A 23690-nucleotide genomic window follows, 5' to 3' on the forward strand; every position below is an offset into this window, starting at 1 on the left:
TCCCCAAGGACCCCAAGAAGGGACCGGTCCCCTCCAACTACCGACCAATAACCTGCCTCAGCACCACGTGGAAGCTCCTGTCAGGCATCATATCGGCTAAGATGAACAGGCACATGGGTCAATACATGAGTGGGACACAGAAAGGAATTGGCAAGAATACCAGAGGCGCAAAACACCAGCTACTGGTAGACAGAACAGTCAGCCGAGACTGCAAGACCAGACTGACCAACCTGTGCACTGCCTGGATTGATTACAAGAAGGCCTATGACTCAATGCCCCACAGCTGGATACTGGAATGCCTAGAATTGTACAAGATCAATGGGACCCTAAGAGCCTTCATCAGGAAGTCAATGGGGATGTGGCGTACAACACTAGAGGCCAACTCCAAGCCCATAGCACAAGTCACCATCAAGTGCGGGATCTACCAAGGAGATGCTCTGTCCCCACTGCTGTTCTGCATAGGCCTGAACCCCCTCAGTGAGATCATTAACAAGACTGGCTATGGATACCGACTACGGAACGGAGCAGTTGTCAGCCACCTCCTGTACATGGATGACATCAAGCTGTATGCCAAGAGTGAACGAGACATCGATTCACTGATCCACACTACCAAGCTATACAGCAATGACATTGGAATGTCGTTTGGACTGGAGAAGTGTAGTCGGATGGGAACAAAGAGAGGGAAGGTAGCCAGAACTGAGGGGATTGAACTACCAGAAGGCAACATTGCAGACATAGAGGACAGTTACAAGTACCTGGGGATCCCGCAGGCGAATGGGAACCATGAAGAGGCCGCTAGAAAGGCTGCAACCACCAAGTACCTGCAGAGGGTCAGGCAAGTCCTGAGGAGTCAGCTGAATGGTAAGAACAAGATCCGGGCCATCAACACGTACGCCCTGCCCGTGATCAGGTACCCTGCTGGGGTAATAGGCTGGCCAAAGGAGGAGATAGAAGCCACTGACATAAAGACAAGAAAGCTCCTTACCATGCATGGAGGGTTTCACCCCAAGTCCAGCACCCTGAGGCTGTACGCTAAGCGGAAGGAAGGGGGCCGGGGACTGGTGAGTGTCAGCACCACAGTCCAGGATGAGACAAGGAACATCCAAGAATACATTGGGAAGATGGCCCCAACTGACCGAGTGCTCAGTGAATACCTCAGGCAGCAGAAACCCAAGAAAGAGGAGGGAGACGAGGAACCATCATGGAAGGACAGGCCCCTGCACGGTATGTACCACCGGCAGATAGAGGAGGTGGCTGATATCCAGAAATCCTACCAGTGGCTGGACAAAGCTGGACTGAAAGACAGCACAGAGGCACTAATCATGGCAGCACAAGAACAAGCTCTGAGTACAAGATCCATAGAGGCTGGGGTCTATCACACCAGGCAAGACCTCAGGTGCAGGCTGTGTAAAGATGCCCCAGAGACAATCCAGCACATAACAGCAGGGTGCAAGATGCTAGCAGGCAAGGCATACATGGAACGCCATAACCAAGTGGCCGGCATAGTGTACAGGAACATCTGTGCCGAGTATAACCTGGAAGTCCCGAGGTCAAAATGGGAGATGCCCCCAAGGGTGGTGGAGAATGACCGAGCTAAGATCCTGTGGGGCTTCCAGATACAGACGGACAAAATGGTGGTGGCTAACCAACCGGACATAGTGGTGGTAGACAAACAGAAGAAGACGGCCGTAGTGATCGATGTAGCGGTTCAGAATGACAGCAATATCAGGAAGAAGGAACACGAGAAGCTGGAGAAATACCAAGGGCTCAGAGAAGAGCTCGAGAGGATGTGGAGGGTGAAGGTAACGGTGGTCCCCGTGGTAATCGGAGCACTAGGTGCGGTGACTCTCAAGCTAGGCGAGTGGCTCCAGCAGATCCCGGGAATAACATCGGAGATCTCTGTCCAGAAGAGCGCAGTCCTGGGAACAGCTAAGATACTGCGCAGGACCCTCAAGCTCCCAGGCCTCTGAGGACCCGAGCTTGAACGATAAACCGCCCGCAGGGGCGTGCTGGGTGTTATATATAAGTGTGTGTGTGTGTGTGTGTGTGTGTGTGTGTGTTTCTTTTAGAATGTTTAAGTATGTAATGAGAATAAAATTGTAAAATGAATATTCCTTGCTTGATTGATATGCTCTATATATGTTTTAGACATCAAATAAAGATTTCTTTCAGCTGTTACATGTGAATGTGTTTTCTTAGAAATATATGAAGGGTTAAATTTTTATATTTTTGGATGATTTTAAATAAGTTTAAATTGTATTTTGAAATATATTTTGAAATATATTTCAAAATATAGAAAAATGGCCAAAAATATATGCGTTAAAACACATTTCAAAATATATTATGAATATATATAAATATATTTTAAAATGTATTTTAGCACATATATTTTTTGCCCATTTTTTGTATATTTTGAAATATATTTCAAAATATATTTTACAATATATTTTTTCACCGTATGGGCTGACCTTAAAAAACAAAGAAAAGAAAAGAAAGGGAAAGGAAAGGAAAGGAAAGGAAAAAAAACCAAACAAAATACAATTAGGCTGTCTAATCAAGTAAACAAAATCCTTAAACATTCCCTAAAGAATGTAAACCAGGTTATGTTTAACAGTTATTACCATTATTATTATTATTAGTCGTAGTAATAGTAGTAGTATCATTATTTCATAAGAATGCAATATCATATAGTGCGATGATGATATAATGTTCATATTTCAGCTATATATTATTATATATTTTATGTCTGTCACATTTATAGACAACTTGCTGGCAGTGTTGGAGATACCGTCAGCCCCCCTTTAAATGTTTTTTTCATTAGGGTTACTGTAACACTTTTCAAAACTTTTCCAAAACCTAACAAAAACTATTATTTAAACCTGTGAGTTAATCTAGAAATCAAGTGAAAATTAATATGAATTTCAATGTAAAGCATAAATGTTCAAATGGGACACTGAAATAAAGCTTAACTCATCTCATTTGAAAATGTAAAGAAAAGTTGCTCTAGGTGGCAGATCTTTCAATGACCACATCTAGCTATAGTATTTAAAAAATAAACAAAGGTATCTGAAATACAAAACATGGCTGATAAACCTGTATGTTATGACATCACCACTGACATTTTACATTGTGTGGAATAGGTGGACACAGGAAGCATTTGAGAAAATTGAATTCTATGTAACAGTGAGGTTGTGGCATATTCTTTTGCTCCCTGCAGGGGTACTAAATAATCTAATGTTACTATGGGTCATATCAGAGAACAGAGATACAAATGACATAAAGGCAGGAAAACAGATAAACTACAATCGAAAAACAAAATATGCCATATGTATAAACTGAAACCAAATGCATCCATCCATTCTCTTGTGCTTATTTTTATCCACGTTGCTAGCCTATTCCAGCTACCACAGGATGAAAGGCAGAATACACCCTGGACAGGTTCTAGGGTGTCGCCTGGGCGCCGGGTAGCTTAGCTTGTGGGCTGCGCGGCGGCTCGCGGCGTCGGCTTTGCTGTGTGACGGCTGTCAGCTGGGCTGCTGTGACGCTTAATCCCGGGGGGGACACGGTTTAGCATCGCTAGCGTGTGCTGTCAGCTAGGCTGCTGTGGGCCATACCGCGGGGGGGAAGCTGCTTCGGCGTACTAGCGTGCGCTGTCAGCTGGGCTACTGTGAAAGCATAACACATAGAGGAAAAACGGTCACACAAAGTAAACAGCTTCAGTGTTGCTATCGGCTAGCTGCTGTAGCGCGCTACACAGGGGTCACGCGGCTTTGGTTCTTAATCTGACGCTGAGTTAACAACATTAACAAGAAATAAGAAAATTAAACATGCATATGCAAAATAGAAAAACAAAAACAAAATCCTCATCAGTTCTGCAATCCTTGAGAATACACATCATGCTCTTCCAAATCCTGGTGAATTCTGTATTGCAAAATCCATGTCTGATTTGAAAGTAGTGTACACTACATGAACTGGTATACGGAGGATATTTTCACAAGTATTGGTCACTGGAAATCTGCAGTTAGTGATGAACTCAAGGCTTGGCTTTGGAGAAAACCCAAAATACTTTAAATGAGAATAACAGAACATTTCTATTACAGAGGCTAGAGCCTGTCCCAGTAGTCACAGGTAGAGCACACCTGGACAGGTCACCAGTCTGTCAGAGGACTAACACAGAGACAGACATCAGAGTAACAAATCTATTTAAAATTAATGTAAGTTTGCTGCAGCTGTATGTATGAACATGTGTTTCTGTGCTCACAGTCCACCTCTCAGGAACCTGCAGTTCACTTTTAGTCTACTTTAAACAGACCTCACAAAAGGCTGATGTGGCTGGATCAGTAGTCTGATTTAAGTACGATACCTTTGGCCAGGGATTACTCTGGTGCATCGCTTCACTGCAGTCTTTCGTATTTTCCCCACACCTGAATAAAAAATACTGATATATACAAATAACAGCTTCAGCTGATGCAGCCTGACTCAATCCTAGATGTTCAGCACACAGAGACACAGAGGTGCCATTTAAAGTTTAGTGTTAACCTGAGTCAGTGATCATTTGCAGTATTACAGAGTCTGGCAGTCTTTGCATGATGTCCACGTCACTGTACGTTTCTAGCTGACTCTCAGGTGTGACAGGTGTGCCAGCAGGAAAGAGTAATAATAACCTGCATCCTGAGGTTTGTCATGCAGGATTAAAGGAGCCAGGCTTTGTTCACACAGCTAGGATTGTATTTTACACTGACCCTGGGTCAGTATAAGTATCGTAACTTTAAGCTAGCACCATAAAGACGGTAAAACACGTAATAACATCTACAAATGCATCTTAAAGCTGTTATATTAGCACTCGGTGTATTACTAACATAACCACATTAACATTACTGACACTCGCTGACTTTTAATAGTCATTCTATAAATGCTGTCCGTTTAAATGGTCTTACCTGTAAACACTGCTGTATCTACCGGATTCCAGCCAGAGTGGATTCTGGAGTCTTCCCACGCTCCTGTTAGTGATCCTCCATCTGGATGGATGAGAACAACCTTCTGAACAATCTAGCAGGAGATGGTCCATATCTATGGGACTGATTTGTGCTGATAACGCCCATTGTATGGACTGATAACAGCCGAAGAGGGTGAATAAAGTCACCCAGTAGCTAGCTGTGCTACTGGGTGAACAAGAGTAGAAGAAGAAGACAGATTAATATCAATAACATCTGTGTAATGAAAACAACCTTTGACCTATCGACTGTTCTCATCTATTACCCAGCATACATCACTCCCTCCATAAATGCAATAAACGATACAAAGGTAATAGCCTATAATTAATTTCTCTGCTGTATCTGCTGTTTCTCAGATAGTTGCTTACATTATATAATTTATTGTGTTCTGTATACGTCACTACAATGTGATTTTGGAAATATATAAATATATGGACAACAGGCTCTTCCGCAGCAATCTCTTGTCGTCAATAAACAACTTTTAGGGAGCTCTATAGTATTCAATGAGAGGACCCTGCAGGTCAATTCTCGACGCGAGGGGGGTACCCCTGCGTGTCGATAAGTGAAGCAGAGGGAGCCTGACCATGCGTCACACGTTTGACGAGTTGGGAGTGAGAACGTGTTGGATATTTACTATTGGTTCTTATAGCTGCTTTATTGAACATGGAGTTTCCTCTCAGTGCGTCACGTTTTTATTGGACTTGAAACTCATTCTGAATATTTGGCCTCATGGATGTCTTTTTGCTCTCTACATAATTTGGACTGTTTGAAGCTCATTAAATTGAAGTGTTTTTAATTTGATGAAGAGTGAGTCAGACGCTTGATTGAAGCCGGTGTTATTAATAATTCTTATTACTCTTGGAATATATATTTTGGTTGGAAATGCTCTTCATTAAGGACGGCACCTGTCACTGGTTTAATATCATGCAGTTCCTCACTGTGACCACCTGAGGGCAGTAAGCTGTCATCAGAAAGTATCTCTCTGCTGACAGTGTCAGTGTTGCTATCAGTTTAATAATATCTGTGTTCACATATAGAGCGTCATTATCACACTGATGAACACTAGTGGTGAAACGCTGAAGTGAATGTGTCCTAATGTCAGTATTATTGTATGTGGACAGTTGTAGTTACTGACAGTGACCACTGGAGGGCAGTGACCCTGATAGTTTCTCTGGAACAGTCCAGAAGCCTGTCAGTGAAGCAGGATTAGATGTTCAGTGACGGAACATCAGCAGCAGGAAGTGTATTTTCTCTGTGAAGACAAAACAAGTGTAAATGTGTGTGTTGGTAACTCACTGTCAGTGTTGTGCTCTTCTTTTCTCTCCGCGGCCTCAGAAATGCTGACTCTGTTTGTACATCACTTATTTTTCAAATGATAACGCTGTTAAACTGCTTTCATTGAAAATATGAATTTAAATGGAGATAAAATGACATGAGGGAATTTCTACAACCCTGTCAATCAAATAGACGATAAGGAGAAAGTGTGAGGCGACCTCTCGGTAAAAGTGAGCGCAGCAGTGAAAAGGTGAATGAAAAGATAAGGTGAAAGCAGCTCAAACATTACAGACTGCTTCCAACAGCTTCACATGGAGGATCACACAGATGATCACCTGGGACACCAAGTTCAGAAAAGAGCAACTTTGATAAGTCACAAATGGTTTATTTTGCATCTTTATTGTGATTTTTGTGTTGTAAATATAAAGTCAGTTTTCACACTGACACAGAACTGAACTGAAGGTGTGATTATTTGGACTGTTGACTGATGTTATGTGCTGATGATATTTTATTGTTTTGAGCCAAACTGGATTTCTCTGTAGGAACTCCGTGTTAAAGGGCCAATGCACCAAACTGGCTTTGAGAACAATTTATTACTCATGCAAGGAAAGACTGAAACTTCTCTGAGTAATTAGTAGTGGGAACAAGTTCACTGAGCTCATAGCATTAAGTTGGCTTTATTAGCCCTGCATGGCAGACTGGTCTGAGACCCTCACTCTCAGATTGCCTTAAATAAGACCATTATTAAACTGAAGGTTTTACATCAAATCTATGTGGCGGAGGTGTGGTCCCGGACGCGGCTGCAGGGGAGGAGTGGTGCAGTGAGCTCAACGGGGCGGTGCTGGAGAGGCAGGTGAGAACAGCTGATGGAGTTTGGGCTGATGACGGTTTCCTTCCCCTTTTTAGTGAGACGGGAGAGGAGCGGAAGGAAGGCTGCGATCAGCTGAGACGGAAGCTGTCCAGATGGTGGACTGTCAAAACTAATAAAAACTCAGAATAAACGTGGCATCTGGCAATAACGAACTGTGTGTGTGTGCGTGTGTGAAGTGCATCTCAAAATCGAATTCCTAAATCAAGAACTAAAGCTTAACGAATAACCTGTCTTACAGTTACCTGTTATCTCTGTCTTACAGTACTGCAGGTACTCCCAGCATGCATGCGCTCACACACACACCTAATCTTAAAAGTAGAGATAGTGTCTGTCTCCTGAATCCAAACTGGAAGCTGGTTCCACAGAAGAGGGGCCTGAAAACTGAAGGCTCTGCCTCCCATTCTACTTTTAAATACTCTAGGAACAACAAGTAGGCCTGCAGAGCGAGAGCGAAGTGCTCTAATAGGGTGATATGGTACTACAAGGTCATTAAGATAAGATGGGGCCTGATTATTTAAGACCTGGTATGTGAGGAGCAGGATTTTGAATTCAATTCTGGATTTAACAGGATTTAACCTGGTCGTTGTGTCCTTGGGCAAGACACTTCACCCTACTGCCTACTGGTGTTGGCCAGAGGGGCCGATGGCGCGATATGGCAGCCTCGCTTCTGTCAGTCTGCCCCAGGGCAGCTGTGGCTACAACCGTAGCTTGCCATTATTATTATTATTATTAGTCCCTGTCAGGACTCTTGCTGCAGCATTTATGGATTAACTGAAGACTAACTATTTCTAAGTCACTGTGAAAACTCTGATCAAAGTTAAAGTCCTGATGAAACTCTGATTAACTACATGGGCTCACATGAAAAACTACAGGCTGACATTAACGTACCGTTAGAGCTTAATGCATTCCACTCAGTTTTCCCGAAGTGCACATCTTACAGTGCACTTTTTTACAGCCTGGAACAAACATTTCAACAATTTGACTTTAAATCTGACATTTCAAACACATTTGATTGTTTTGAAATATTGTAATATTATAAGATGATGAAACAAAAAAGGTTCATTTCCTAAAAATCACTTTGTACTTTACTACATTATCTACATGTTAATGTTTGTTTGCTCCCAATTGTTCATTTTTTCCTCTTTCACACTGAAAAACACAGAGACTGAAAACATCTGGAACATCTGCACTTGACTCAAATCAAATCTATATTGTACAGTCACAAGTCAACAGCTTTGATTTAGTATTACTATATAATAAATACCATAAACGACTGTACAAATCACTCATTATATATATTATTATTTAAAAGTGATCTTCATGAGTTTCAGAGAAACATACTGATATTCACTGTGAAACTTTGAGTAGAAAAAGACAGAAAACAACAGGTGGATCCTGGAATAATGGGAGCTTCCATCTCTAAAGGACTGAAGAGCAAGAAGTTTACAAGGAATCATTTAGAAGAGTTTCAAACATCAACTGATTGAATCCATGAATCTGAAAACGTGTTTGTGAGTGAAAGAGACAGACATGTAGAGACTGAACTATCTGTTCAACAGTCAAGAGTGTTTCTCTAACACGACGACACTTATGCCTCAACTACACACACTTTCAAAGAACAACCAGGATAGACTCTAAACCCAGGATAAAGTGTTTCAGTGAATGTGGTGTTGAAGGTGTGGAGGTGGATCAGAGTGTCAGAGGAGACTTTGTAGAAGGACAGAGTGCCAGCAGGACAGTCCACATACACTGCTACTCTGTTAGAGACAGAGGAGGCGGCGGCAATGATGGATGTTCCTTTGTTATTGTGCCTGACAGAATCAGGACCATCATCAGAGCAGTAGAGACACCAGGACTGATCATTCCACCCAAACACAACATCTTTACTGTTTCCTTTCCTTCTGATTCCTGTGTAACTCACTGATATGAGAACCCCTCCTCTCCACTCGACCTCCCAGTAACAGCGACCAGTCAGACCATCTCTACACAGCACCTGCTGAAGTTGATCAAATCTGCCTGGATGATCAGGATATGACTGAATCTCGTCCACATGTGTCAGAGTTCTGTTGTTGTCAGACAGTTTGAGGTTTGTGTTCACTGTGTTTGTGTCGACTGTGAGTTGACAGGAATCTGATGGAGAGAACAAACACAATCCAGCTGCAGTTATTGATCCATCATCTGTTCATTGATTGACACTTTGATGATGACTCCTGACATGATGAAGATGGTTGAATGTGTGCTGCTTTGTTTTCATGAATCCCATTAAAAACACACTTACACTTCCTCAGACTTGGTTCTAACCATTGGACTCCAGCAGGCTCCACCCTGAAAGGAGGAGGGGGGTCAGACCAGCATAGTCTTAGCATGCACACATGGACATTACATGGCTCTCATTCACACACTGTTACACACTGATAAAGGAACAGTCCAACATTTTCACAAATACACTTCAATCCACACATGGATCAAACTGCTGATGATTTGGACCAGGGGTGCTCAATACGTCGATCGCAAAGGTAGTATTGGTAGATCGCATGGCATTAAAAAAAATAGATGCCAGCCTATCATCCATCCTATCACTTGATTGATACAGGGAAGCCAGTCAGATGACATCAGATTTTTTCTGACGCTTAGGTCGCTGCGCATGCGCAAACAGCGGCGCGAAGTGTAGTAAAACTGACAAGCTAGTCAGCGAGTTAACTCCAATTTTTAGCTCTCGGTTTTTTCTCTTAAACCTAAGAAAGGGTTAAAAATGAGTGAGGGAGCTGGACCAAGTAAGAAGACAAAAACGTATCACTTTCATACGGAATGGGAGGAGGACTTTTTTTTTCCACGATGTCATTTTCGAAGTGCGTTTGCCTCATCTGCCAGGCTACCATCGCAATGCCAAAGAAGGGAAATGTGGAGCGGCATTTTCGAACTGTTCACGGAAAATGACAGGTAATGACAAAAACAATTTACATTGTTAATTGTGTTGTGAAATATTGGATATTGCGGTTATGCATGTATATACATTGTAGATATAAAGAATCCTCAATATATTTATAAATAAGTATATGTTTTGGATTTTTGTAGTGGGTAGATCATTTTGACTTGGTCATTTTAAAAATAGCTCACATGCGGAAAAAGTGTGAGCACCCCTGATTTGGACTGATCCTGGATCTCTCAGTTCTTTGAATAGTTGTTGGATTTGTTGTCACAGCAACAAATCTATTAAGTGTTGCGTGGTCATCATTATCTTTTATGTCCTCTTACAGATTACCTACAGAAAGATGCTGCTTCAGTCAGCAAGGAATAGTCTACATTATTTTTGACCACCGCATAATTGACAAATGTGGGATTTTGGATAATTTCATGCTGCCAACATTGTAAGAAAAGTTTAGGGGAAGCCCCCTTGTCGTTCCAACATGACTGTGCAGTAGTGCACAAAGGAAAGGTCCAGTAGCCTGGGCTATGATAGTCACCTTTCACCCCACTTTCAGCCACACTCCCGCTGGAGAGTGACAGGGCTCACCACATCTACTCTCCTAGATCCTCCAAAGCCAGTACGATGATCCTTCGACTCCTCAAGTACACAGATCGACAGGCCGACAGTATATTCTCAGCAGCATATTAAACATATCAGGTCCCCATAAGGAGAATCATGTGCTAACGGCTGTCTAAATGACTCGGGTAAAGTTTGTAGCATGCATGCTTGTTGTTTTTGTCTGCTTCCACTTGTCTTTGCACTAGGATGATGTCGGCGTAAATGTGCAGTCATATTCGTTGTGTTCCCACTAGTGCTTTCAGCGTTAATCCCGTTAAAATTACATTAACGCCATAACGCAGCAAATCTCCGTTAATGAGTTACCGTGGCACTCTAATAATTTATACTAATAGGTAGTTCTGACTATTTTATGTTCCATTTTTACATTTTTATGGCCGGTGATGTGTAGAATGCAACAAGTTTGCAACTTTGCACCTTGTAATCGTTCTAAATTATGGAAAGGAATAGTAATGGAGATGGAAGATAAGATCTGGGAAGGATACCCAGAAAGTTAAACTCATGGGTTGTACTTCATCGACGAGGGGTTGTTACAGTCTCCTAACTCAATAAAAGTTTTTGGTGTCTCAATTTATAAGTATCTTTCACTTTTCTTGATAAACTGGACTAATGTTTCTTTTGTGAGCACAGGAACAATTGAAAGAAATGTTTCCAGCTCTTCTCTCCATACCTGAGAGTGTCTAGTCTCCAGGATGGATCCATCAATCCTGCCGACAGCAGTTTTAGTCCTGAGACACCGGGTTGATTGTAGCTCAGGTCCAGCTCTTTCAGATGAGAGGGATTGGAACTCAGAGCTGAAGCCAGAGAAGTACAGCCTTCCTCTGTGATCAGACAGCCTGACAGACTGCAAACACACCACACAACAATTCATCCATAAACACTTGACTTATATTTTCTTCATTTTTTCAGTTTAATTCTGCTTTATTTATAGTAGGACAATTTTCTTTTGTTTTCTTTTGTAATAATCCACATCTATTTTCGGAAATTCTGGGAATTAGATGCAGGGTGTGCAAAATTGTAAATTTTGGTATCGATCTGATATAAAGTAAACAAAGGGCTTGTGTTCCCTGAACCGATACCAATAACAATACATATACCTTTAACTTGATTTATAAGTGCACCTTATACATCAATCAGGCACAATATTAGGACCACCTGCCTAACATTGGGTTGTTTCCCCTGGCATACTGCTTGATGTCATCCACGTAGAAGAGGTGGTTAATAATTGCGTCATTCCATGCCTGGCATCTGTAGCCAGTAATTGATAATCTGATTGAGGGGGTTCAGACCTATGCAGAACAGGACTGAGCTGCTGTTCTCATATTGTTCCCCTGCCAGTAACAGCACACCTGATGGTTCACTGGAGAACAGCTGGTTTATTCTATCCCTTCTATCCCTCTTGTATACCTCTTTAGGCAGTTAGCCAAAGCTGTGAATCTTTGCTCGGAGAGCCCATAGAAAAAGACTTTCAGACTGCCTCAAAGAGATTCTGGCAACCTGTCAGGTGACTCAAGATGGGAAAGCTTATTTAAACTGAGGATATTGTCAAGTGTCATGGTCCTGGGTTATTCTATGCAGTGTTTTTGAGTTTTATTGTATTTTCTGTCATTTTGTATTATATTTAAGTCATGTTGTTATTCTATGGGTTTATTCTATTGTCCCTAGGTTATTCTGCTTAGTTTGGTTTATTAGATTTCCCCTTGTGTCTTTGCCCTCAGTGTCTCCCCCTGGGTGTCTGTGTTTATACAGTGGTGTGAGTCCTTGTGCCTTTTTTTCTCTCCTTGTGTTTTATTCCATCTTGTTTCTCCAGCCCGTCATGTCTGCCTCTCTCCTTCGTTCCCTCTCGTCTGTCTCTCCTCCACTCGTATCTCGTTACCTGTTTTATTGTGAAGGTCTTGTGTTTCCATGTACGTTCTGTCTCGCTATGATTATCCATGTCAGCTGTGTTCCCCGTGTGCTCCCACATCCCCTTTTATCTTTCTGTGTATTTATGTCAGCGTCTCTCTCAATTCCGTGTCGCAGTCTCCCTCATACCAATCTGTCTGTTCTGCCTGCTAAGCCTGCCAAGTTTATTTTGTATATTCAAGTTTAGTTTTTTCTCGTGTCCAGCAATAAAGCTGCCTTTTTGAGTTTAAGTTTCATCTCCGCGATTCAGTCTAAATTTTGAGTCCTTTCCTGCCTGCCTGCACAGCAGAATATTGGAAAGAATACTTCGAGGACCTCCTTAATCCCACTGACATGTCTTTCATAGAGGAAGCAGAGTCTGGGGATAAGGGGGACGACTCCTCCATCACGAGGCGTTAGGTCACTGAGGCAGTTAAACAAATCTTTGATGGCCAAGCCCCTGTACTGGATGAGATTTGCCCTCTACAATTTGCTTCTACAATGTTGCATGCAGATCAGGGGTAGTACCTTTGGATTGGCAGCCTGGGGTACTGAACAAGTGGGACCGGAGGGTGTGCTCCAATTATAGAGGGATCACACTCCTCAGTCTCACTGGAAAAATCTATGCCAAGGGGCTGGAAAGGAGAGTCCGTCTGGTAGTCGATTTCGAATACTGGAGTAACAATGTGATTTTCTTCCTAGTTACGGAACACTGGATCAGCTTTTTACCCTTTTAAGGATACTTGATGATGGATGGGAAAAGCATGGCTGTTTATCTATCTGTCTATCTATCATGATGATGATCAAGCAGGCAGGTGTGAACAAAAGATTAAAGTTCATAAAGATAAGTAGCAAACTAAATCGACAAAGCATAAACTAGCATACATACTGTAAATGTGGCACCAGGGGACATGGATGAAACGGGAAGGAGAATAGAAGAATACAATCACCTAGGATGACATCTGGTATGCAGAACCTCAGGGCATGAAGTTCGTGCTCCAAGCTATGTATGACATGCTACCCTGTCCAGCAAGCCTGCTTATCTGTGACAAGAGAAAGCATCCAACATGCCTCCTCCAAACATGGTGAGGGTACACTGCATATCTACAACAGCTACCCAAAAGCCCTTAGGGACAGTAAACAGGTCTGCAGTCAAAGAAAAATCTCCTTTTAATGGCTTACTGATGCCAGATATTCCTCTCTAAGACCTACAACTCTCTTGGCATCAGAGGAGCTGCAAAGAGGAAGGCCATCAAATCTGTCACCGAGGCTGCAAAAAGAGCCTTTAGGTGGATTTGCATTAATAGGTCCAAATCGTGGGCCAGTGCAGCTGGGACATAAGTCAAGGTCTGATCAGGCCTGACTGAGTCACCTAATCAAGGCTGTCTTAATGTTGCAAGGCCCAAAACACCCGATGACCTCAAGAAAAATCAATGACAATACATCTCAGCATATCTATGGATGTCTGTACAATATACTTTTTTTGGTATTCTAACTAAATGCAAAATGTAGCTTTTCTCTTAATTTTTCTGTAGTCCTAAATCTAACTCCTAACGCTACAGTTCATAACAATGAAAGGAAATTGGTATGCTATGAACACAAAATAGCCATAGATCTCTAAATGATCATTGCATAAATTTGATTTATTCAAACAAATCTAAAACAAAATTCGCATATCAAACATTTTTAGATAGCAAGTCAGAATCTGATAATACATGTAAAAGGTTAATAAAAGGTAGTTTTAAATTTCTATAAGGGTTAGCTGTCTATGCAAAAATAATTATTCAGAAATTCAGATTTTTTTTAAATGAAAGTGGAAAAGTTTACTTACCGGAGAGTTTCCAGTGTACAACACAAACTCTTCAGTCCAGTAGAGAGAATCTTCACTCCTGAGTCCTGCAGGTTGTTGTTACTCAGATCCAGCTCTCTCAGATTAGAGGACTGAGAGCTGAGAACTGAGGACAGAGCTTTACAACTTCTCTCTGAGAGGTTACAGCCACTCAGTCTGAAACACAATGACATTTGTGATAAAAAAAAAAACAAAGCACTGTATGGTTTACCTATGACCTATTGTCTATGTGTTCAACTTGGCTATATGCAATGTATCAAGATTTCTGGCTCAAAACACTTTGGATTTCAAGGAGAAGGTGAGATATGCTACTACAGGGAGTGCAGAATTATTAGGCAAATGAGTATTTTGTCCACATCATCCTCTTCATGCATGTTGTCTTACTCCAAGCTGTATAGGCTCCAAAGCCTACTACCAATTAAGCATATTAGGTGATGTGCATCTCTGTAATGAGAAGGGGTGTGGTCTAATGACATCAACACCCTATATCAGGTGTGCATAATTATTAGGCAACGTCCTTTCCTTTGGCAAAATGGGTCAAAAGGACCCGACAGGCTCAGAAAAGTCAAAAATAGTGAGATATCTTGCAGAGGGATGCAGCAGTCTCAAAATTGCAAAGCTTCTGAAGCGTGATCGTCGAACAATCAAGCGTTTCATTTAAAATAGTCAACTGGGTCGCAAGAAGCGTGTGGAAAAACCAAGGCGCAAAATAACTGCCCATGAACTGAGAAAAGTCAAGCGTGCAGCTGCCAAGATGCCACTTGCCACCAGTTTGGCCATATTTCAGAGCTGCAACATCACTGGAGTGCCCAAAAGCACAAGGTGTGCAATCCGATTGTTCAGTCTGATGTCACTAGCCGTGTCTGGGTCTAAACTCCGCTGCAGGTCCATATATCAAACGATCACTGTGGCATTACTGAGAGTTGAAAAACTGTCTAAAGTCTTTCATCTTTAATAAAATGATCAGCGTTCTGCTCTACCAGGTGTAACAATTGAGTTTAACATCCAGGCATCCATGAAAACGGAATTTATGACATTTAACGGAGTTAGAAGTTAGCAGGGAGTTAGCTCGCTAGCTTCTATCTAAATACAATATAGCATGTCCTGACTGCGGGGTTTTGGAAACAAATTAAAACGTACAGCTCTGTTATCACTTCCAGCATAAATGAAGACAGAAAACTAAACAGCAGTGACGTTTGTAGGGTTACTGAAGTTGGGCTAAGATAAGATAAGATAAGATAGAACTTTATTAATCCCTCGGGTGGGTTCCTCTGGGAAATTCGATTTCCAAAAAAGCACAGCACCGACAGAAGTTACAGAGTTATACACACACACATATATATAAATACAGAGACAATATAAATAAAATATATGAAGGGGATAAATAGAATAAATAGGAATAAAAATAAAAATACAAGTGAATTGCACATTTCAAGTATTGAGTCTATTGCACCGTTGACTATTTACAAAAGTATTGCACAAAAGGTATTGCACAGTGAGGTGAAGAGGCACTACAGCTTAGTTGTTCCCTCCTTTGTCCTCCTGTTTCCCCTCCCTCTCCCCTCCAGAGAGGAGTTAAACAGTCTGATGGCGTGTGGGACAAAGGAGTTTTTAAGTCTGTTAGTTCTTGTCTTTGGGAGAAGCAACCTGTCACTGAACAGACTCTTCTGGTTGTTAATGGCCGTGTGCAGAGGATGTCTGGCATTGTCCATAATGTCCATCAGTTTCTTTAATGTCCTTTTCTCTGCCACTGTCACCAGAGTGTCCAGCTTCATGCCGACCACGGAGCTAGCCCTCCTGATCAGTTTCTCCAGCCTGGATGAGTCCTTCTTTGCTGTGCTGCTCCCCCAGCACACCACAGCATAGAAAAGTACTCCAGCAACCACCGACTGGTAAAACATCCTCAGGAGCTTCCTGCAGATGTTAAAAGACCTCAGCCTCCTGAGGAAGTACAGCCGGCTTTGGGCTTTTTTATACAGGTGCTCTGTGTTGCATGACCAGTCCAGTTTATTGTCCACCCACAGCCCGAGGTACTTGTACTTGTTGACCACCTCCACCTCCTCCCCCTCTATCTGAACCGGCAGTGGACCTGCTCTAGACCTCCCGAAGTCCACAACCAGTTCCTTAGTCTTTGAGGTGTTGAGTTGCAGGTGGTTTGTGTGACTCCATGCGACAAAGTTCCTCACCAGACTTCTGTACTCCTCTTCCTGATCATCCCAGATACACCCCATGATGGCTGTGTCGTCTGCAAACTTCTGAATGTGGCATAATTCAGAGTTGTAGCAGAAGTCAGAGGTGTACAGGGTGAAGAGAAGAGGGGACAGCACAGTTCCCTGTGGTGCTCCTGTGCTGCTGACCACTGTGTCAGACGTGATGTCCTTCAGCCTGACGTACTGTGGTCTGTCGGTGAGGTAGTCGGAGATCCAAGCCACCAGGCAGGGGTCCACCTCCATCCTGTTCAGTTTTTCTTGAAGCATACAGGGCCGGATGGTATTAAAGGCACTGGGAAAGTCAAGAAACAGGATCCTGACCGTGCCTTTTCCCCCATCCAGGTGTGAGTGGGCTCTGTGTAGGAGGTACAGGATGGCATCCTCCACTCCGACACCCGCCTTGTATGCAAACTGTATTGGGTCCTGGGCATGTTGTACCTGTGGTCGGAGGAGGTTGAGGAAGAGCCGCTCTAGAGTCTTCATAAGATGTGACGTCAGTGCCACCGGTCGGAAGTCATTCAGCTCATTGGGCCGGTTCTTTTTGGGGACCGGGACGATGCAGGATGTCTTCCATAGTATAGTCTTCCATAATATAAACAAGCTAACTTTTTTTCCACTCGATAAAAGTTAACGTGAGTGTTCTCGGTGGTCAGGAACAAATGTAATCGCATGGCAGGATGCTGTAAAAGGACCAAACTTCAGCCAGGAGAACAACTGAGATAATCCATCCACAATACGAGGTTAGTCATTCATATACTGCTGCATGGGCTGGGCTGTAGTTACATCCTAAGGTTTTAAAAACTGAGCTTAAATAAATGATTAGTGGTAATAAAAGCCGAGGGAGGTCAACAGGGATCACTGACTGTTTTAGGAGCTTTTTGAGATCAAATAGAAGAAAATACAAAACATTAAACATGTTAACAACACAAAAGCCATATTAAACGCAGACTACTTTAGGCCCGGAAGTAGGATTCGTCGCGTCATCACTGAACAACCGGATACTCAGAGACATGGCCAAGGTAAGAAAGGCTGAAAGACGACCACCACTGAACAAGACACACAAGCTGAAACGTCAAGACTGGGCCAAGAAATATCTCAAGACTGGTTTTTCTAAGGTTTTATGGACTGATGAAATGAGAGTGAGTCTTGATGGGCCAGATGGATGGGCCCGTGGCTGGACTGGTAAAGGGCAGAGAGCTCCAGTCCCACTCAGACGCCAGCAAGGTGGAGGTGGAGTACTGGTTTGGGCTGGTATCATCAAAGATGAGCTTGTGGGGCCTTTTCGGGTTGAGGATGGAGTCAAGCTCAACTCCCAGTCCTACTGCCAGTTTCTGGAAGACACCTTCTTCAAGCAGTGGTACAGGAAGAAGTCTGCATCCTTCAAGAAAAACATGATTTTCATGCAGGACAATGCTCCATCACACGCGTCCAAGTACTCCACAGCGTGGCTGGCAAGAAAGGGTATAAAAGAAGAAAAACTAATGACATGGCCACCTTGTTCACCTGATCTGAACCCCATTGAGAACCTGTGGTCCATCATCAAATGTGAGATTTACAAGGAGGGAAAACAGTACACCTCTCTGAACAGTGTCTGGGAGGCTGTGGTTGCTGCTGCACGCAATGTTGATGGTGAACAGATCAAAACACTGACAGAATCCATGGATGGCAGGCTTTTGAGTGTCCTTGCAAAGAAAGGTGGCTATATTGGTCGCTGATTTGTTTTTGTTTTGTTTTTGAATGTCAGAAATGTATATTTGTGAATGTGGAGATGTTATATTGGTTTCACTGGTAAAAATAAATAATTGAAATGGGTATATATTTGTTTTTTGTTAAGTTGCCTAATAATTCTGCACAGTAATAGTCACCTGCACACACAGATATCCCCCTAAAATAGCTAAAACTAAAAACAAACTAAAAACTACTTCCAAAAACATTCAGCTTTGATATTAATGAGTTTTTTGGGTTCCTTGAGAACATGGTTGTTGTTCAATAATAAAGTTATTCCTCAAAAATACAACTTGCCTAATAATTCTGCACTCCCTGTATTGAAGATAAAACAATGGTCTCATATCATGTTGCATCACCATTTACCTGCCCTTACCTTCAGTTACCTCCAGTAACTTAAGTAGTGAAGGTAGTTTGAAAGAGATTACAGGATGACTCCACCTTAACAACAGGACCACTCTGAACAGTAGCCTGCTGAGTGTGTCTGCTCTTGTAGCCATCTTCAGGTCACATATTACGCATACCATGTGTGACTGCAACCATTCCCCAACTTTCTCTGAATTGTACTAATTACTTATTGATAAATGATCATGAAAATTTCTATATTAATGGTCACAACATTGACCTCATAACCCATTGTTGGTCCACTGTGATCATTTTGTTCATTATGGAAAAGTACTGTTTATAAAATTGTAGAAACATGTCAACTGAAACTAAGGAAGTCACTTGACTGACAAAACATCCCTTCCATGGAGAATTTTACATTCAAATGAACAGAATCAGCTTTACAAGATTATAAGTTTAATTCAATTGTTCTTTTTTCCATTGTGCATACATGCTTTCCATGTGAGTGTGAATGGTTGTTTGTCTCTCTGTGCTAGCCCTGAGTTAGATTGGTGAAAACCAAAGAGTGTACCCTGCCTCTCGCCCTAAGCTAGATAGGGTAGGCCTAGAACATCCCCCCCCTCCCCTCCCCATGACCCCAGTAAGGATAAGCAGAAGAAAATGGATGGATGGATGGTTTTCTATTAAGTAGAATCAACATTTCAAAACTAAAGCTATGATCACATATTTACTTACAGAGCTTGGTTGGAGGCTTGGACCACTGGCAGCAGCCTCAGAAGAGCCTCCTCTGATGCAGAGTATTTCTTCAGGTCAAACACATCCAGATCTTCTTCTGATGACAGTAAGATGAAGACCAGAGCTGACCACTGAGCAGGAGACAGTTTATTTGTGGAGAGGCGTTCTGCTTTCAGGGACTGTTGGATTTCCTCCACTAGAGAACAATCATTCAGTTCATTCAGACAGTGGAACAGATTGATGCTTTTTTCTGCAGGCAGATTCTCACTGAGCTTCTCCTTGATGTACTGGACTGTTTTCTTATTGGTCTGTGAGCTACTTCCTGTCAGAGTCAGCAGACCTCGAAGGAGACTCTGATTGATCTGCACTGATAGACCCAGGAGGAAGCGGAGGAACAAGTCCAGGTGTCCATTTGGACTCTGTAAGGCCTTGTCCACAGCACTCTGGTAGAAGTGTTTCTCTGCAGATTCACTTCTTTCAGATTTCTGGAAGGTTGTTTGCTGTTCTTCCAGCAGATTGAGTCCAGAGTTGATGAAGCTCAGGTGGACATGAAGAGCAGCCAGAAACTCCTGAACACTCAGATGGATGAAGCAGAACACCTTGTCCTGGTACAGTCCTCTCTCCTCTTTAAAGATCTGTGTGAACACTCCTGAGTACACTGAGGCTGCTCTGATATCGATGCCACACTCTGTCAGGTCTGATTCATAGAAGATCAGGTTTCCTTTCTGCAGCTGATCAAAGGCCAGTTTTCCCAGAGACTCAATCATCTCCCTGCTCTCTGGACTCCAGTGTGGATCTGTCTCAGCTCCTCCGTCATACTTGACCGTCTTCACTTTGGCCTGAACCACCAGGAAGTGGATGTACATCTCAGTCAGGGTCTTGGGCAGCTGTCCTCCCTCTCTGGTTTTCAGCACATCCTCCAGAACTGTAGCAGTGATCCAGCAGAAGACTGGGATGTGGCACATGATGTGGAGGCTTCGTGATGTCTTGATGTGGGAGAGGATTATTTTGGCCTGCTTCTTATCCCTAAATCTCTTTTTGAAGTACTCCTCCTTCTGTGGGTCAGTGAACCCTCTGACCTCTGTCACCATGTCAACACAGTCGGGAGGGATCTGATTGGCTGCTGCAGGTCGTGTGGTTATCCAGAGGTGAGCAGAGGGAAGCAGTTTCCCCCTGATGAGGTTTATCAGCAGCACATCCACTGAGGTGGACTTTCTAGGGTCAGTTAGGATTGTAGTTTTGTGGAAGTCCAGAGGAAGTCGACACTCATCCAGACCATCAAAGATGAACACAACCTGGAAGTCTTCAAAGCTGCAGATTCCTGCTTCTTTGGTTTCAGTAAAGAAGTGATGAACAAGTTCCACCAAGCTGAACTTTTCCTCTTTCAGCACATTCAGCTCTCTGAAAGTGAATGGAAATATGAACTGGATGTCCTGGTTGGCTTTGTCTTCAGCCCAGTCCAGGGTGTATTTCTGTGTTAAGACTGTTTTCCCAATGCCAGCCACTCCCTTTGTCAGCACTGTTCTGATTGGTTCATCTCTTCCAGGTGAGGCTTTAAAGATGTCTTCTTGTCTGATTGTACACTCTAGATTGTCTGGTTTCCTGGATGCTGTTTCAATCTGTCTGACCTCATGTTCATCATTGACCTCTGCAGTCCCTCCCTCTGTGATGTAGAGCTCTGTGTAGATCTGATTCAGAAGGGTTGGGTTTCCTGCTTTAGCGATCCCCTCAAACACACACTGGAACTTCTTCTTTAGAATAGACTTAAGTTCATGTTGACTCCACTCAACGTCCCTAATTAAAGTTCCTAAAAGAGTCAATAGACAAAAGATCACTATGGATTATTATATGCACATATTTTGAATATATATGTCCATTCATTGAAACAATAGTAAAGGTTCATCCAGCAGCTTAAATCTTTGAAGAAATCCTCTTACTGCTCTGTAATTCGTCAGCCAGCTCATCCTGCTTTATTCTCCTCAGGAAATGCAGTGTGATCTTCACAAATGATTCTCTGATGCTATTCGGCTCTTCATCCTCACCCACTAATGCACAATTATTGTCCGTCTGACTCGCTAAGCATTCTGGGTAATCTGGACACAGAACCTCCTGGATCTTCTTCAGTTCTTTCTTCACAAAAGTGACCATTTTGTCCTCCAAGAGCTGCAATGGAATACTTTATGAATGAGGGCGGAGTGGGAGGGTGAGGTTGCTGTACCATAGACACTGAGAAAAAACAGAACAAAATGCAAGCAACAAGAGGGAGGAAACAGAGACATGCAATATTGTATGTGTCCATGAGAGTAACAGAAGAGAACTTTAGAGCATATCATCAGAAGTCTCACCCCTGACCCTAACTACAAGTAAAAAGGAAAGTTGGAAGCCTAGTCTTAAAAGTCAGGCATCTTGCTATTAAAAACTGGTATCTGATTTTAGAGGAGACGATCTTGACAGCTATTCCTCCCATTCTACGGTTAGAAACTTGAGGAACCACAAGTAAACCTGCAGTTTGACAGCGAAGTAACTGGTTGACATAATAAGGCAGTATGACCTCTGCAACAAAAGATATGATTTTCAGCTAATGTCAAGGGTATATGACATCTCACCTCTGCAGCATTTTAATAACTCCCCAGTGCAAACACTGTGTTGAACATTTTTACATCACTAAAATTGTCCGCAGTAAAGGCTTAATTCATAGAAATCAATTCAGTGATGTGCAATACCAAGAGTCCTAATGAAATCCAAACCCTGACCTGTCTTTAACAATAAAAAAAAAAAGAATGAGACGTATTTTCGATCAGACCTGCACTGTTCAAAATGCCATAGATGCCATATTTCATGACAAGACCAAGTTTTATCTATAATGTTTTCCAATTATCTATCTAGGCAGATAGTTTACCAGACACTACCATTAGAGCCAGCAGTTGAAGGATGACATTTTCCCAGCTTCCAGTGTTTATGCTTTCATTTAAACAGTGTTGAGTTGTGCTTCTAATACACTGAGCCTTGCCTCCAGTAATTAGAAAAAAGTATGTTATATGGACAATTATTGCTAAGAGGGAAGAGGAATAACTACACATCTCAAAAATTATGTCATGAAATTTAAAGGAGGCAGAGGTCTGTCAAGGACAATTGGATCTACCTTCTGAACTAAAACCCTTGCATGTAAAAGTAGTTGTTGTACATATACAGACCATAAATATGGAGTCCAGGTGTGTTTGATGCTGCTGGGAAGACTGACCACTGGGAACCTCTGAGCTCTCCTGGTCCACTCTGTGGAGGAATCATGAAGATCAAGAATAATACAAAAGATAACCAAGTAATTAAGATGCTGGTGCTTCCCATCCCTAACAATAATAATAATAATAATAATAATAATAATAATACTTTTGTCTGATACCTTGTTAGTATCTTGCTCTTGACTACTCTTATTGTCTTTTGCTTGTATTTCTTCTTTTTCTCTTATTTATTGCTGCTCTTTTTGGTAAACTACAAGCACAGTCTATCTCAAAATTAATGTTTGTATATTATTATTAAATTTACTCAGGTATTTTCTTGTGATGTAGCTGAAGCTGCTGGACCTGCAGGAGTGTTGATGTGATCAGATCTAGTGTATGACTGGCTCAGGTCGACTGCACAAAGCTGAGTGTCAAACTTTGTCTTCTTCCTGTAGCTCTGAATTGAGTCCTTCTACACTATTACATGTGACACAGTGACAGGAAGTTCATGGAAAACGTGGAACCTCCTCTGCATGAATCCTGCACTCCTCCTGATCTGTCCGATTGATCCAGAGAACAGCTGTCTGAAGATTATACACATCACTCTGGTAGGCATGCTGCCAACAGCCAGCTGGATCATTGCTTCATGTTTTAAAGGAGGTTTCTTTATTAGTCAGTTCATTATTCGAACAAGAACCTCATCAGATCATGCCTCTGTTATACTGAAGGTGAAATTACATTAAAACTGAAAAATGATGGAGACAAGCTTCAGAGAAATCAAAGTCCAAACGTCTTTCTTCTGGCTTCAGATGGAAAGTTCAGTGTTCACAGTTCATGCTCTTCATTTTATCAATGCAAGAATCCAAAAAACCTCCATGAAGACAAACTTCTCAGCCAGAAATCAAGGCAGCGCTCACATGGAGTCACACTCATTAAACTATTTGCCCCCCTCCATCCAGCAACACCTAAAACACCCGAGTGGAAGTTCCTCCCTACACTGTTGTTTGTGGAAACACTCCAACACACACTGCTTCACATAT

The 23690-nt window shown here is 42.4% G+C and overlaps 1 protein-coding gene across 1 annotated transcript in view; it reads right to left on the reverse strand.

The window, feature by feature from the left end:
• The window catches only part of LOC146634776 (protein NLRC3-like), a 239633-nt gene that overhangs the window by 211847 nt on the left and 4096 nt on the right, over positions 1-23690 (reverse strand). Inside the window, exons 5-9 of the mRNA XM_085378601.1 lie at positions 22627-22705; positions 21370-21595; positions 19433-21239; positions 14400-14573; positions 11355-11528 (exon numbers count right to left, since the gene is read on the reverse strand). Of these exons, the coding sequence (XP_085234727.1) occupies positions 11355-11528; positions 14400-14573; positions 19433-21239; positions 21370-21595; positions 22627-22705 (2460 nt within the window). The remainder of the gene's footprint in view (positions 1-11354; positions 11529-14399; positions 14574-19432; positions 21240-21369; positions 21596-22626; positions 22706-23690) is intronic.

Source organism: Diplotaxodon limnothrissa, linkage group LG3, assembly GCF_057381915.1.
Source record: "Diplotaxodon limnothrissa isolate DT_005_m linkage group LG3, D_limnothrissa_male_GT1.1, whole genome shotgun sequence".
Lineage (NCBI taxonomy): Eukaryota > Metazoa > Chordata > Actinopteri > Cichliformes > Cichlidae > Diplotaxodon > Diplotaxodon limnothrissa.